Genomic DNA, 16259 nt, shown 5'->3' with positions numbered 1-16259 from the left:
TACCATGCCATTCCCTCCTGAAGCACTGCATCAGGGAGTTATACAAGGCATCCTCAACACAAGAGCTAAAAAAATAGAAAGCCCTTTTGCACTACTTCAGTTAATGAAACACTATATCCATATATTAGATCAAGCACAAATAACATCTACTGTAGTTAATGTAGTAAAAGAGTTTCTTTTTTAAACTGCTAAAGTTGTCCATAAAAATTTTCTGAGGCATTCATTTTCTCCAGTGAAGTATTTTAGAAACAGCTTGTTAAAGAGAAGTAATTGTGTTGGATTTGGAGAACGTAACGGGTTGCTGCTATTCTGTTGAAAGCAAACGCAGAGTCTCCAGGAGAAGGAGGCACGCATCGCTCCAGACTCTGCGTTGCAAGTAAATTCCTGTGCTTGGGCTTTCAAACCACTGAAGCATAATCATGGACATCCTTGGGCATGGTGGACATTCACAAAACACCCATGGTCATAGCTGGGAATGTCTGGAGCTGGGTGAATGTCCCCTTTCAGGAAGCCTTGGGAACAACGTATATCCCATAGCTTTGGGTACACATTGTATTCCATGAAAGCCCGGGGGAACACAGGCTAAAAGACTGTGCGCTCATTGTATCTGCTGTTGCCTACATCCACTCTTTGCTACTTCCCATGTAGAAGAGAAAAATCCATTCATTTTCTAACCAGCTCCTCCTCCCCCAGACCCACACTCCATTTATTGTCAGGAAGCACTGATGAAAGGGGCTCGTGCTTCTCAGAAACCTTCTTTGACAAGATCACTCTCAACCTGGACCAAGTGCAAAGTCTCTCCTTGATTTCCCTCGGAGCAATAGGCCATCGGTAGCTCACAGGACCACATCTTCAGTCATTTTAATATTGCTGATAGTCTCCGAGCGTAGGTTCTGCATGTGTCTGGAAAAATGATGCTTGCGTTTAAGGTGTGTGCAGACCAAGTGAAATCTTGCCCTTAGGAAAAGGCAAATCTTCACCCTAACCCAAGGCAAAACTCCTGATGAGCTGGTGGGGTCAGACTCTCACTTCATCCTCCCAAATCTGAAGCAAGTCAGAAGCGTAGAGATTTGGGTGACAAAGCGCAGAACACCTTCACGCGAACTCTTGATGCTACCTGTGAAAATCAGCAGAAGCACTTCGGACATTTTTTGGGCAATAAGAAGAGGTGGCTGAGGAAGCATAGTGGACTTTATTTCTAAACTTTCATTCAATTAGGGCCCTTGTACCACTTCAGATCCCGCCGTCTGCTGCCAGCCTTTCGTGCTAGAGAAATACAAAGCTTGCAAAACCAAACCTGCTTACCCGCTCCCTCTCCTAGGCTATATACCCTTAGCACCAAAAAAGATCATACAGAACAAGTCTTTTTTAAGGACTGCTTATACCTATGCCTATCTTCCCAAGCGTTAGACATAAAGAAATTCAGGCTGCCGCCTTTCTCTTACGGTGCAAACTACCAGAGTCTTCTGTGCATAACTGAGGAAAGACTTTGGCTCATGTTGGTACTATTTTTTAAATACTGAATTTTCTTGTTGTATTGCTGTCCTCAAGGGCCACTGAATGTCGTTTACCTGACAGAGCTAGGCTGCAGACCTACTTGAATTACAGACTTAACCAGTTCCTCCTAAAAATATTTTCCCTTTTCTTTTTTTTTTTCCTGTGATTCAGTGATGCTGTTATGATGGTCAGCAGCTGACACATTGCTTATCCACCCAGAAAGCTTGTCTGGTTTCTTTTAAGTTAGTATTAACTTGCCTAATAGAAGATATTACTTATTCCTAGAAACCCTGTGCTTTTGTGCATATGTACCTGTGTAGTTTTCATTCTGCTGTATACAGGCGGAGCACTTACCTGCGGTAGGCGACTGCCCAAAGCAATGCTCCAAACTACTCTAGTTCTACTTGGCGTGATCTCCTTACAAAAAATGAATGTCTTGGAAAAATCCAGACATAGGTTAGCCCTAGGGGTTGTACTTTGTTTCCTCTTTTTATTCCTTTTCCCCGAGACGTCTGGAATCTCCGTAAGTGCATGAACTGCAATGGGAAATAGTGCTTGACTTCTTCAGCTTTGGAAAACGCTGGCCTTAGAAAGGACCCCGGAGAGGATATTTCTGGGACACACTGAATTAATTTCTTCCTGCTGCAGGCTTTTGTTTGCTCTTTATTTACCACTTTACATCATCACCAGCATTCTTGATGCTAACACGGTTTGACACGAAGTTATTCATGAAGCGACAGGATGGCAATGGGCCCGTACATATCTTGCTAGAGAGGCAGCACCAGCAAACACGAGTCTCGCACACCAGGTCCCACCTGTGGATCAGGCTGGGCAAACCTTCCCGCATCTCGCAGCCTGACAACAGCAGTGGGAGCCGGCAGATGTCCCAGGGCAATACCTGCGAGTGAGGATTAAAAGCTGGTAGAGGAAACAGTCAACAGAGAACAGCTGCTTTCACTGGTGGCAGGTATGTCAGAGGTTTAGGCTTCTGCTAGATAGATAAATCAAGACCAAGATCTACTTCTTTCCCGCCATGGACCTATGCCTTTAGCAGCCCCAAGCAGCAAGGACCACCACCTTTCGACATCATATGAGGGCCAGAGCAGCCAGCTGCACAGTACACAGAGGTATTTCCCGTGTTATTGGGACTTCAGGATAGAACACCAAAAAAAAAAAAAAAAAAAAAAAATCAATCAAACGCTCTGATTTAATCCAGACATCTGGTAGCAACAATGGGGCTATGCATTCTTGAGCACCATCTACTGGTACATTGTCCATAAACCACGGACATACAGGCAGAGGTAGAGCACCCTTTAACAGCTGCTCTCACGTAAATGCGTAGGGCTCCTGGCCAGCACGATGTACAGCATTTATAAGCTTCAAATCAAACCTTACAGCTGGGGTCTTGGGGCAACCTGCTTTGAGGGAAAGGGTGAGAAGGTTTCCAGGTCCCTCGCGAGGCCACGTGCCGATGGTTGTATCCTCTCCCGCAGGCAGTGCCACAGCCGGTGGGTCTCTCCGCGATGCTGCAGTGCAAACACGCTCAGGAATTCAGCTTCGGGCCCAGGGCTCTGAAGGATGCTCTGATCTCCACCAACCCAGCCCTGCAGGAGCTCTATGCCAAAGCTTTCTCCAGGGCAGAGAAGCTGTTCCTCTCCGAAGCCTACAACCCACAGAGAACGCTCTTCTGCACGCTGCTCATCCGGACGGCTTTTGACTGGCTCCTCAGCCACCCTGATGCCCCCGAGGACTTTGAGACATTCTATCATGCCATGCTGAGGAGGAAGCAGAACTTCTATCGAAAGCACATTTACCTGCAACCTATAGGTAATGCGGGCATCCTCACTGAGCCGCCTAGAAAGATACAGGAGGGAGGTGGGTGGTGCTGAACGTTACTAACATCCTCTTCTAACAACTAACCTGCAAAATGCAACTGCCATAGCAAAGGTTAAGTGTAATACCAAAGGCTCTGACACGCCACCAGTCCAAAGTCACAAGCCATGATGACAACCACCAGTAGACCTGCCCTGTAAATGGTATGTGTGCCCCTGGGTGAGACGTGCTGTGAATATATGTATGCATACATGCATATATATCTATTTGTAAAACAACGCTGGATAAAACAGCATTTCCAGAGCTCCATCCCTGGTAGTTCATTAAAAACAGCCACCCGTTCCCACATTAATCTTTGTGCACAACTTAAATAGGAGACAGCTTTCCTAGCACATCTGCTCTGCTAATGAGAAAGCGTACTAATGCCTCGAGCCCCTTCTCCTCCATATCTATATAACCATCTAGAAATGTCTGTCACATCCCAGAGTAAGCAATTAACTTCGGCATGAGCCAGCCTTTCTCTTCCCCAGTTGCTGTGGCCAGCCCCACAAAACCCCTTCAGACCCTGTGGCTCACCCAGGCTTTAAGAAACTGATTAACAGAGCTTCTCTTCTTAGACTTGATCGAAGGGCCTGCTGGGCTCTCACTGCTGGATTCCCTCCAGAGCTGTGTGGAGTCTTTCTTCCTGGGTCTCCGTGTCAAGTGCCTTCCCTCCATCCCCATCTCTTCCATTCACTGCTGCTACCGTCACAGCCGGGACTCAGACAGGGTGCAGCTTCACGCAGGTAAGGACCTGGGAGCGGGGAGCCCCTGGAGACATCAGCCTGGCATGCGGGCAGCAGCCCTCCCTGAGGAAATGCCTGAAATAGCCCTTCGTTGCCTGAGCAGGGAGGGGATGAGGAAGGGAGTGAGAAGGGAGAAATCCTGTTCCCATGGAAAACCCAGAACTTTGAGGCTGGAAACAGGAATAAAAAACGAAGTGACGTTCATCGTTTTCCTCTGCTGTTTGTAATTTTTGCAGTGCTATTATGTTTAGGTCCAGCTCTGCAAAGCGATCGGATGGGCTCTGCGGGAAGGCACCGTTGATTTGGTGTAGTCTGAGTTCTCCGATCTCTTGTCCAGAGCCAAAGTAAATGAGTGGCCTGGGTGGCGCAGGTGGGGAACTCACTGGCCTTTCATGTTAGGAAATTTGGGTTCAAGTGTCACATAGCTCCCCAGGGAAACGGGTTTGTCAGCTGCCAGACTCGCACCGCACAAACATCCATCTGGAACAAGCTGCTTGCAGGTACCGCGGGCAGCACGTGCTCAGCACAGGCCCAGCACCGCACTGGCTGCTCCAGCTCAGGTCTCAAACGCATGGAGCGAAATTCTTCTACTGCTAAGTGCTTATGTCCATGGGTTAGCACTGAATTCACCTACAGCTCTGCCCTTAGCTCTGCTTGTTTTACTCTGTGCTCAGCACCACTTCAAAGTCAAGTCTGCCTATACTCTGGTTTGAAGGGATGAGCTACACTGCCGTGGTTCTCCACCTGAGATGCTGAATCCAGCAGCTCTGCCTGTCTTGGCTTGGATTACATCCTTCTCCCCACAAGCAGCAGAAATTCTGGTTCTTGCTTGCCTTCCAGGAATGCTTCATTTTAATGAACATCTCTTGTGTTTGTCCAGATGGGATCTTGAATTTCCTGAAGAACAACAAGCCCATGGATGCCCTGTGTGTCCTTGGACTTACTCTGCTGGACCTTTACCCATGTGAGACCTGGAGCTTCACGTTCAGCAAATTCCTGCCAGGACAAGGTAGGATTGGTGTCCCATGATGTCCTAGCACAGCCTGTAAACAAGACAGAACTGTACCAAAAAGCTTTCCCTGGGAGACTGGAATAGCCAAATCTTACCCTTAACATGTTATTCACTCGCTGATAAGAGGAACTAGGTTTTCCCAATCTAAAATTAGGGGAGTCAGGGCTTCTGATCCAGACAAAGCTAACTGAGGTGCTACAAACCTTTTGGGAAGTGTGTCTCATCACACCCTGTGTGCTCAACCGGACTGTGCTACAACAGCTTTCTTTTCATGCTGCCTAAGGTGAGAGGCAGCCGTAAGAGAGCTGATGCCTAACTTGTACACGCCTCTCTTTACAGAAGTGGGAGTCTGCAGCTTTGCCAGGTTTTCTGGGGATTTCCCCCAGGCTGGCTGTAGCAGCTTGAATCCACTCACGCAGAGGGAACGGTTGTGCGAAGTCAGCAAGGAAAGCAGGGACCGGCCATTGCCATTCAGTGCCCAAGAGATGGTCCAGTGCTGTAAGGTAGGACCAGCAATCTCCTGCACCCCCTATTTCTTGCCATGGAGGGTTAAATATTTCAGGCCTGGGCATAATCCATGTCTCAGCCCAGTGAAACAGGCACGAGACTCTGCTTGCAGAAGATGCAGGCAATAAGTCCACATGCTTAATGTAGTCCTGAAGAGCCTTGTATTTTAGTGCACTGCATAGACAGGTCTTGCTCCCCTTGCCACTGGAGCAAACGATAGCATCAGCTGTAGAGTGAGGCTACAGGACTTGCCTTATGTCATGGAGCAACACTGAGACAAAAATCCTGCCCCAGCTTGGATAATTTTGCTTGTCAGGCAGTGCATGGGCAGTTTGATCTGTTAGCTGATCAGTTTGGAGGTTAATCAGAATGCCTAGTGGAGCTGTGTGTTAACTAAGGGATGGCTGGGAAGGGATAACTCTCTTCCTCAGACATTGGTATCCACAAGGGGAGAGGACCACCTGCCAGACCTGCTTACACGGACGGATGAGAGAAATACCTCAGCCAAGTTTGCACATATATTTATATGCAGATGCCCTTAAAGCCCGTCAGCTCTAACACATCCTCTTCACAAGTGCTGCCCTCCCTCATCCCAGCGTCTCCCCTGTGCCCTCGTGCCAGCTCTGCTTCTAGCATTGCTCCCAAAGCTGGCCCACGTGCAGCAGCCGCCCCAACCCCTTCCATGCCCTTTCTCTCTGCCTCCCTGGTATTTGCTCAGGATTGTGTAGTCTCTCTTCCTGCAATAATTTCAAATGATGTGAGGTGGCAATAGGAGGAGGAGGGGAATCCTCCATCCTCAGCCTCTCCACGGTTGTCAATTCCCAAGGCAGACGTGCTTGGCCAGCTGACACCAGCTTAGTTTTTGCTTTGGCACAAACGTTAAGAGCATCTGCTTTGGAATGACTCAGATCTGATATTGCCAATAGCTTCTTACAGATTTCTCACATGGACTGTGCTGCTCTTTTCAGACCCCTGTGGGACTGTTTTTTTCCTCCCCTTAAAAAAACCCACCAGATTGTCCTTGGGGAAGAGCAGGACAGCAGCACTGCCCTTGAGCTCTGAACATGCTATCTGCAGGGTCTTCCCACAGCTTCTTCTAAAAAGCATACCACCCCTCCTCCTCCACCACCAAACATGGATGTTGGGGTACCTGGGAAGAAAGTTGCCCCATTCCCCTTTCAGCTCAGAAAAGCCTAGGCCGGAGGACTGCCAACAAGTTGGCCAGACTGTCGGAGAGTGGGGAAGGTGGAAAAGCAGAGGGGGGGGCAGTGGAAGCAGGAATGACCGTGCCCTGCTGCGATTTTTTGCTTTCCTGAAAGGTGACCTGTCACGAGATCTGCCACCTGATGGGGCTGGGGACCTGCCGCTGGCTGCAGTGCATCATGCAGGGCGCCCTGAGCCTGGACGAAGCGCTGCTGAGGCCCCTGGAGCCGTGTCCCATCTGCCTTCGGAAGCTGCAGCACGTCATCGGCTTCAAACTCATCGAGCGCTACAGGGTGAGAGACAGATCCATCAGCCCTTCCTGGAGCAAGGGGACAGAGCAGGGAGCAGAGGGTCACCCCAGCAAACCACAACATTAAATGTCCCGTGGCAGCCTGTTCAAGGCAGATGCTCTCAGTGCAAGGTGCTAAGAGAGAAAGCTTACACCTGAACGAGGGGGTGTTGTGCACATGGTCTGGGACTAACATAGCACTTTCCACAAGCTCTAGGGCTTGTGGCCGTTCACAACAAGGGATGGTGCAACAGCGCGACCACATTTTGCTACTGCTGAAAATGAGGTGGGGAGGGCAGGCAGATTTCAAGCCAGAGCAGCAGCGAGCGCAGCGATTCGCACATTGATGCCCTTTCCTACGTGCCACCGTGGTTTCTGCCTCTCCGGGGCTGCTGGTAACGGGGACAAAGTATTAAGCGCGTACCTCGCTGCAGTTCCTCTGTTTAAAGATATGAGAAAGGATACTGAATTATTACCCTCTAAGAAGTGGAGGGTCCTAGACTCATCTTTTGTCTTTTCTCCCCCACCCATAAAACTGCTGACACCACATTGGGAACAATGCTAGGACACCCTTAGCTCTAGAAAGGGTTTTCTACCTTTGCTGTCTAAAAAGCAGGATTCAGTAGCCAAACGGCTGGTGGAATAGAAATAATGTCATCATTCTCACTCGGCACTCTGTCTTCTCCCTGGTTATTATTCCTGTCTGACACACATCATGTTCAGAGACAGGATTTTCCACGGCTGCCTATTTTAAAGTCCGTGGGTTATATTTGTAACAAGATACGTGCAGAACGAGAACAGGGATGCCTCTCGTTTCATTCAGCTTGGAATCAGACACACAGAAGCACAGCAAAGGGTGTGTGGGGGAAAAAAAAACCCCAAACATTTGTGTGGTTTTGCTGCTTGTCTGCACTTCTGCGGTGGTGTTAGACCCGAGTCTGACTCCGTGGCTGTTGGGTCCCTGCTTCTGTCAGAGAGATGCCTTAATTGCCCGGATTACCACAGGAATAAATTCTGGTTTATTTAAACCTCCAGCCTGTCAGCATTCAGCTATTGCTTTCCAGAAGAGAACTGCCATCTGCATTAAACTTTTCTAGAAACATTTTTGCCTTTACACCTCCAGTAAATACTGTCATTGGCTCAGCATCCCCTGGCAACAGCAAACACAAACCTGAAGAGAGGATACACTTGCCAAATGTCACCTCTGCTTCCTTGACAAGGAAAAGCTCAGCTAGATATGGTACAAGCGGGTATAAGACTTGTGATAATCTCTGTAAGAGGCTTTGCTATAGCATTGGGAGGAAATATAAATGTCAGAGATGAATTAAATAGTTAAGGAAGCTGACAGAAGAGAGCACAAAGCATGTAGAGACAATATCAGACAGCAAAGTTACTTGCTAAGCATGTTTTGAGCTGGCTGGTGAAGTGCAAGCCTGAAGTCACATTTCCCTTTGGAAAACAAGCACTGATCCCCACCTGCCACATAACAGCCCCAGACACTCGTAATAAATACAGGAAATGCCAGACACAAAGCTGTGCCTCGCCAGGAGCAGGTAATGCTGCTGGAGTCCGTGCCTGAGACACAGTTACGGGCAGAAGAGCACGTGGGACAGGAAACCAGTCCTTATGCAGGAGGAAGAGCCCCTCAATTTATTTATGAGTTGCACTCAAACATACTCCACTTTTTTTTTCATCACAGCTGCTTATTCAGCATGAGTCATCTTGAAAACTGAAAACAAATCCATTCTCATGGTGTTTCCCCACCATAACCAACATTTCCACCTGCTGCTTCTGCAGCGTCCCAGGCTGTTCTGCACGTAGCGCCTACGTTAGCTTGCAGTGGCTGCACTGCAAAGAAAACAGTGCTCTAAGCTGCTGTTAGAGGTTTGCCCTTCCCAAACTTGAATCAATAATCCACCCAGAGAGTGAGAGGCAGGCAAGATTTTGAGGCTTTGGTAGAAAACTTGAGTCAATCATCCCCTCCTTTTGCCTTAAATAATCCAGATACGCTCTTTGAACATCCTCATCTCATCAGCTTTTTCTCTTCTTGGGAATTGTGCTAAGTAGCAGTTGTGATTCCTTCCCAGATTCACCACTCCTGGGAGTTTTAAGAGACATTATAAAATCATGGGCTGGTTGCAGCTTTCAGATAGCTTTGCTGTCCCCTGCACTAGTCTGGCTCCTATTGCAGCTTCTGGTCCTTTCTTTGTTTTTTAAACCCAGAGGGAGGGAAGGGCTATTAGAGGTGGGATGAGGCAGGAGGAAAGTTGTCCCTTTACATTTTTTCTTGCCCCAGAGGGAGGGGGCAGGGTGGATTAACTTAGCTGAAAGAGTCCATTTTATTCTTGTATGAAATTCTTCCCTGAGGCTTCTTGCACAGACTGAAATGAGAAATGGGGCCGATTTCTCCCACCCACTCAATTTGAGCTCTTTATCCTTTCTGTCGCTTGCCTGAAGAGAGAGCAATAGAGGAGGGACGGGGGGAGCAGCAGGGCACTGCGGGCGAAGGGAGCTCTGCGGGGCTGGAAACCTCCTGCCCGCTTCTCAAACACCACAGCTCACCCCGAGCTGAGCACGTACGGGCCCAGCACAGTGACCGGCGTCTCAGGTTGGTGCTCTGTCACCCTTGTGTTTCCCAAAGCAATCGCAAGGCTTTGCAAAGGTATCAGCTGGGAGCTGCAGAAAGTAAAGATGAAGAAATAGGCCACAAGGATGTGAAACAGCTGAAAAACACACAAAACCCCCCAAAATATGACAAGGCAGACAAGGAGATCACCTTTATCCAGCGATGACTGGAGTACCGTGATTCATTCCCCAAAGCCTAAGGAATAAATGTGCCAGAAGCAACCCGTTATATGCCCCATTGTAGCATTTAATATTTAAAGAGGAAATTGTCTCAGACATTTTCCTTTCATTAATTCTTTCCTGGAGCCCAGCCTTCCCACTTGGGCATTTCAGCTCGAGAGGGGAAGAGTTATTCTTAGGAATAAAATGCATGTTACCACAGGAGTTAACAACATGATGAAACAAGATTCCTCACCACTATCTCAGGAGCTTTTATAATGACACAGCTTCCTCTGGAGAGGCACTGGTTTGTCTCTCATGGAGATCACATCCACACAGCAGGGAGTGATTTTGTGCCGTTTTCTCCTACCACCTTCAATAACAGGGCAGACACAGTCCACATGTGACTCCAAGAAAAAGGGACAAGAGAAAGCCCCTGCTTTGTAGGGTAACCGTGAGTTGTCTGAACCCATCTTCTGGCAGAGAGGACCATAGCACCTGAAGCTGAGCCACCCAAGATGAATCGGTTCACCTGGCAAACACTGGGAAACGTGTAACTGTTCTCGCTCGTTTTCTAAAATGAAACCTTTTTTTCTCTCATCGCAGAAGCTCTACGCTTGGACACAGACTGTATTGTCCACGTGGCCAAGGCAGGAGTCATCAGACCTGTCCGCCTCGGAGGACGTCCTCCCGTTCAGCTCAGACTCTGGGATGTGCTGTGAGAATGACTCCGAGGCTGTCACCTCCTTGTCCGAGCCGCTGACACCAGACACTTGCAGCCAGGCCCTCTCCATCGGCCAGGAGCTGGAACAGGACGAGCACTCGTGTTCGCTGGCAGAGGCACACAGCCAGCCCCAGCTTGCTGGGCCCACCAAGTCCACAGATACCATTAAAGATTATGAACTGTGGCTGGAGATGTGCATTGCTGCCCTAGAGAGGAACGTCTCTGAGGAGGAACTGGCTCAAGTAGACAAGACCGTGGACGCCCTGGCTAAGTGGGAAATGTTTACAGGGCAACTGCCTGCTATGAAGAAGGACTTGCCCTTTGCTAGGGACAGCACCGGGCTACGGAAAGTTCTTGGAGACAAATTTTCCTCCTTGCGGAGGAAATTGAGTTCCAGAAAACTGTCGAAAGGGGAATCGTCCCCTCATCGTTGGCGGTGGGAGGAAAATTAGGCTGGGTCTCCCTTGGGTTGGGCCAGCTTTGCTCCCACGGCTTTGGTTACGTTACTGCCCTGCTTCTGACCTTTCTCACCACAAGTTGTTGCTGTCAGAGAGAAACAGCAACTCCCCACAGGAATAAAAGGTGTTTCTTTTTCTGAGATTGCTAACATATTTTCGATGTGATCAGTTCTTCTCTAAGGGCTTTTCCTGTGCTGGTCTCAGTGACAGCACCGCTCCGAACCCACATCAAGTCCTCTGTGCTTGTAGTTTCTTGCTATATTTCGTTTGGTCCGCAGTCAGCCAGGAAGAGGTCCACGCTAAACATTAAAGACATTCACACAGAAGCTTGGGCCATCTGAACAAACAGATGCAAATTAATCCAGGGCAGCTCTCCCAAACACAGAGCTCTCCTCTGCTTAGCATTCCAGTCTGAAGCACGGACTATATTTCTCCCTCTCCTCTCCCCCCATGTGAAATGTTCATCTCTGTTCTGGTCGCTGCCCCATCAGCTGGAGGTTGTGCTGAGTGCAGGAGCACAACTGGGGCTGCCAGACTCATGCTACAAGTAGGGGGGAGAAATGGAGGAGGACAGGCACTGGGTCAGCGAGTAAAGCAGAAAGATCCCTGGCAGCTCATCTGCCATAAAGAACGGCGTTAGTGGGACAACTGCCTTTTGGCAGATGCTCAAGGGGATCTCCAGAGCCGCTTCAGTTCAAACAAAGCCAGACTTGGAGCTGTGAGCTCTAACTACTCACACCCTCTGTAGGTTGGCACAAGAGAGAAAACCTTTGAGAACATTCACACACTCATTGATTATTAACTTAAAAGGGGGAACTACACATGCCTGCCTCTCCTTCCGCCTTGAGAAGTTAACGCCCTGGCCCTTTACCTCTTCTGCTCCATAAGTCACCCACTGACCAGGAACGGGTGCTCTGCTGGCACCAGGAGCTGCAGAGCCTGCCTTCCCATTGCCGGGGCGTGCCGCTCCTCCCCAGCTATTTATAGAGGGAGCTCAAGAGGCCGAGGGGTTTTGGAGCTCTGTAACAGCAGCACACCGGGGGAAGGTGACTCTCTCCATCCCCAGTTCACTCAGACCTCAGCACTGGTAACGCTCCCTGCAGCTCACAGTGACATGGCCACGCTTCAGATTCCTCCTGTCTAAAAGTGTCAGCAGGTAGGACTGGGCCCAGTTCAGCTGGGAGGAGAGAGAGGATGCTTCCCTCAGAGGAGCTGATAGCTTTGGCTTTCCTGAGCACTTGCCCTGTGCACTTTGAGGGCCTCAAACCACGCAGGAACCCTGCAGCGCATTTCTTGAGCAGGAAGGGGGAGGATCAGTGGAAGACATTTGAGAGAAGCTTGAGATTTACACGTGCAGGTGAGTAGAAGTGATGATCTCGTGATAAATTCAACTGGATTCCGGAAACACAAGTGACTTCACATCCACATGATTCACACAACAGGGAGAAAGAGGCAGTTCTGGCTTCGGGACTGATGACGGCAATTCCTGGAAACATTTTTTCCAGGCTGCGCACCTGGACTCTGCGCAGGCGCGGTGCAGCCACTGCTGCCGCCCTCTCCTGGCAGCCTCAAAGGCGATGGGGTTCTCATCCAAGACATTCTTCCCAGCAGCAGCAATTTTCCAAACAAATCCTGCTTGAATTACAAATCCATGTACTGCCCCCATACTTGCTCAGTCGTTGCCTTAACAGATTTACTATTTTAAGCAAGGGATTACTTTTTGTTCAGCCTTGTTTGCTCTTACTCGATTCTGTACTGAATCATTAGGTTGAACTTTAGAAACTTTCCAGAAAGAGACCATAAACTCAGGATGACAATATTGCCTAAGGGAAAAGGCAGCCTTCTATCACAACAAACTCCAAAGACAACAGAGAAATGGGGTGGCACAGACACAAATTGAACTGCTGGCAGCAGTCACAGATGGGAAATTCCCTACGTGACACTTGGCTCATAGACTCATGTTAGCTCTGTTGTGAAGGCATGAGTTTCTGCAGAAAAGCTGTTCCTTACCAATAACCAATATTTTTGACGCTGTCACTGACAGAACGACCACTTACCAGCTCAGCTTATCCAGAAGCACTCCAGGTGAGAAGTCAGAGCTTCATCCACTCGCATGGGCAGCTCAGCAGGGGCCACAGGCAAGACACGACTTTGCAGTGAAAGGCAGAAAGCGGCTGAACTCACTTTTAAGTCCTCAGGCAGCTGGAGGAGAGAAGGTCTGTGCAATACTGCACTGCCGTTTTTCGCTCACGCAAAGACACTCCCGCGAGGTGGCTACTCTTCACATCAGCAGAGGTTTCCAGTGCTGCTGCTGTACGTTGTAGCACAGCACAGCACGATGTCCCCAGGGTCTGTAAGTAGTGCTTTGCACTTACACTACACAATCTACACCAGCGTGAGTAAGGACTGGGGGCAACCTGGGTCACCGAGGAATAAAACGACTGGCCAAGGTTACACAGAAAATCGAGGTTATAACCAGGGCTAAAGCGCAGAGCTGCAATTCCTTCTCTTTTCTGTGTGCAACAGAGTTGTAGAGGGGCAGAAGACAGCTGACAAATGAATTAGAATTAAAACAAGTTGAAAGTAAGCACCTAAGTAAGATTTCCTGCATTTTAAGCATTAGGTTTGTGGGGAGATGCTTCTGCTCGGAAGGGTGTGGGAACAGGAGCATAACTTGCAGCTAATAAGCTGCTGAGTAAGCTGTGGAACAGAAATACAGATGAGATACTTTGGAGTCATTTTAGAAGGTCAAGCGGCAGACCAACCATCAGCAAGAAGCAGTAGAGTACTCTCTATAAATGCACACCCAGAAGTTACTTGCCAACTCGGCAGCCAAGGTTGGAGTTGGTCACAAATGGCCCAGGAACAGAGTTTCGCTGCGTAGCCGGCAGCGGGCAGAACAACGCGGGAGGTCATTCCGCAGCACTTCGGCCACAGTTGGGTGAGCCTTCTGCAGGATGCCCCGCAGCAAAGGGAACGGGGCACTCAGGTAGGAAAGGAGGCAAGTCCCAAAGAGCAACAGTACCAGCAGCCTGCCACTGAGCTCCCCTGGGCACGGCTTCGGGCTCTGGCTGGCAGGCTCCCTCCGCAGCCCCGGGAAGGCGGCGCTTTCATTTCTTTGCCTTGTTGCAACAGGCAGATGATCTAGAAACGAGCTCTGCACACGACCTGCCTTCAGGAGATCCCCCAGCAGAACCAGGTAACTCCTTCCCGAAGCTGCTGTTATCTCGCAACCCAGACTCACATTAGACTCCTCTGGCTCAGAACATTTCCCAAACCACACCATTCTGCGGCTACCCAGAGCATCCTCCATGATCAAAATAATTCCAGTCATACCCTTTCTGCCCCAAGCTCAAGGGTACTTGTTTTGAAGCAACTTTAAAGTCTGTAATCCTGAGCAGAGCAGTCTTTTAATAGCTTTACGAGCTCATAAAGACAAATATCTTCTCCCAAGAATAAACAGGCAGAACATTCCACTCCTACTCTTAAAACAAGAAGTCGCTGTAATTGAAGGGAGCAGGGTACAATGCAACTGCCCAGGGAAAATTAAAACAAACCCAAAAACTAAAACACCCCCCCCCCCCAAACTCTTTGCTAATTAGGGATGAAATTGCCTACAACAGCTTGCAAAGGTGGGAGAGGAGAAACCAGTGTTTTCCACAGACATTTCATTAGCAGTATCCAGCACTTATTTACAGTAGATGTGACCACCTCACTCCCCTAAAAATGGTACTTTTAGCTGAAGTCTGTTTCTGCATCACAAAACTGAGGCTCTAAATGAAAGAGACTTTTTTGTAGAAATCCAACATGCTTCCCAATAACTCCTCCTCCCCTACCATCATGGAGTGTCCCAAGATCCTGGTCTGTCTTGGGGAGAGTGGCAAGCATTTCGATAATTTTGGTTAGTACCTGAATGAACCTCCTCCCAGGTCTGTACAGGATAATGAGATACCAGAGCTGGAAACCACATGGATTTAATTTCTCTCCTTAAAGAGCTGTAACAAATACTTAAATATTACTACAACCACCTCAAACCTTACACCTTGTACACTTAAGCAAAAATACAAGCTATAGAGCCCTGCCCACTTTGCATTTTAGAGAAGCCTCTCCCTGGGGGAACAGCCATGTTTTCCCTTTTTATCATCAGTGTTGGACTACTGAAATTGCAGAAGAGATACTCCAGTAACAGGCAGTCATGCTAACCTGGGGAATTCAAAGTTAATATATCGATTTTAGGCTCTCCCTGGGACACAAGCACTCATCAGCACTGAACAGACAAACCGACCTGCAGAACCAACTGCTTCAGCCTCTGCTCCTATGGAGGCAACATCTGTGCAGCTGAATTATGAAAGGGACATGTTTGCTGTATGAAGTGAGATAGCTTCAGATACAGAAATACTGGCAATTATGGAAAAATGGTGTCACTAAGATACTCTGACTCGAGCCTCCCGCCATGGGTTCCAAATAAAAATTTAAATCCCACTGAAATTGGTGCCATTTAGGCACCCGCTCACAACTGCTGACCAGGGAAGGACTGAGCTCAGGTAGGCACCCTGGTGACAACGCATTTCTTACTACGATTAAAGCTTTGGCAATTCAGCAATTCAGACACCAGAGAAACTCCATCAGTACAAACCAACCAAACCCCAACCAGCTTTAGAGCAGGCAAAAGCGACAGCTTAGAACAACCCCCTTCCTTGTCTACTGGTCAAGTGTCTCAACAGCCTGGCACAGCCCCTGGTACCCCAGCGATGTCTTCCAGCAGATACTGCCGGAAAGAGCTCTTCCTTGCTCCAGTGAGAAACAGGTTAAACTTTTTCTATACGCACAGGAATATTTTGGCCCAGAAAAGGGCTAATTTGTTTTCACAGAGCTGACCAAAGAGATCACTTGGAGCTGCTGCTGTTGCCAAGAGCTTTTCAGGTTAGGAAGTACATGATCCCACCTGGAAACCTCCTGTTAGCACATATGGAATTTGCAATTCATCTGCCCTCATTTTCAGAGATGCTGAACACCGACAATACACATTGCTACCTGAAAGTGCTCAGCATCGCCAGGGAAAAAGCCAACCATTCCCAAAAGCTTGATGTAGCTGAGCACCTAACATTTCCAATGATCAGTGAAAAGGACAAACACCACTCCATGAAGTGTCTCAGACTGCGTACCT

General features: G+C 48.7%; 1 protein-coding gene across 2 annotated transcripts; it reads left to right on the top strand.

Annotated features, from left to right (window-relative positions):
* The first annotated feature begins 3020 nt into the window (after positions 1–3020).
* Positions 3021–11086, top strand: AMZ1 (archaelysin family metallopeptidase 1). 2 transcript variants are annotated; one of them, XM_086473149.1, is made up of 6 exons: positions 3021–3324; positions 3948–4115; positions 4996–5124; positions 5467–5630; positions 7023–7130; positions 10517–11086. In XM_086473149.1, the coding sequence occupies exons 1-6, from the start codon at positions 3021–3023 to the stop codon at positions 11084–11086; spliced, it is 1443 nt and encodes a 480-aa protein (XP_086329275.1). The 2 variants fall into 2 exon arrangements, with proteins under 2 accessions (XP_086329275.1, XP_086329274.1); XM_086473148.1 differs by having other exon boundaries at positions 6954–7130.
* Positions 11087–16259: the final 5173 nt, after the last annotated feature.

The sequence above is a fragment of the Leptosomus discolor genome, chromosome 14 (assembly GCF_034619465.1).
Source record: "Leptosomus discolor isolate bLepDis1 chromosome 14, bLepDis1.hap2, whole genome shotgun sequence".
Taxonomy (NCBI): Eukaryota; Metazoa; Chordata; class Aves; order Leptosomiformes; family Leptosomidae; genus Leptosomus; species Leptosomus discolor.
The sequence above is the reverse complement of the archived record's forward strand: the minus strand, read 5'-3'. Positions and strand labels throughout refer to the sequence as shown.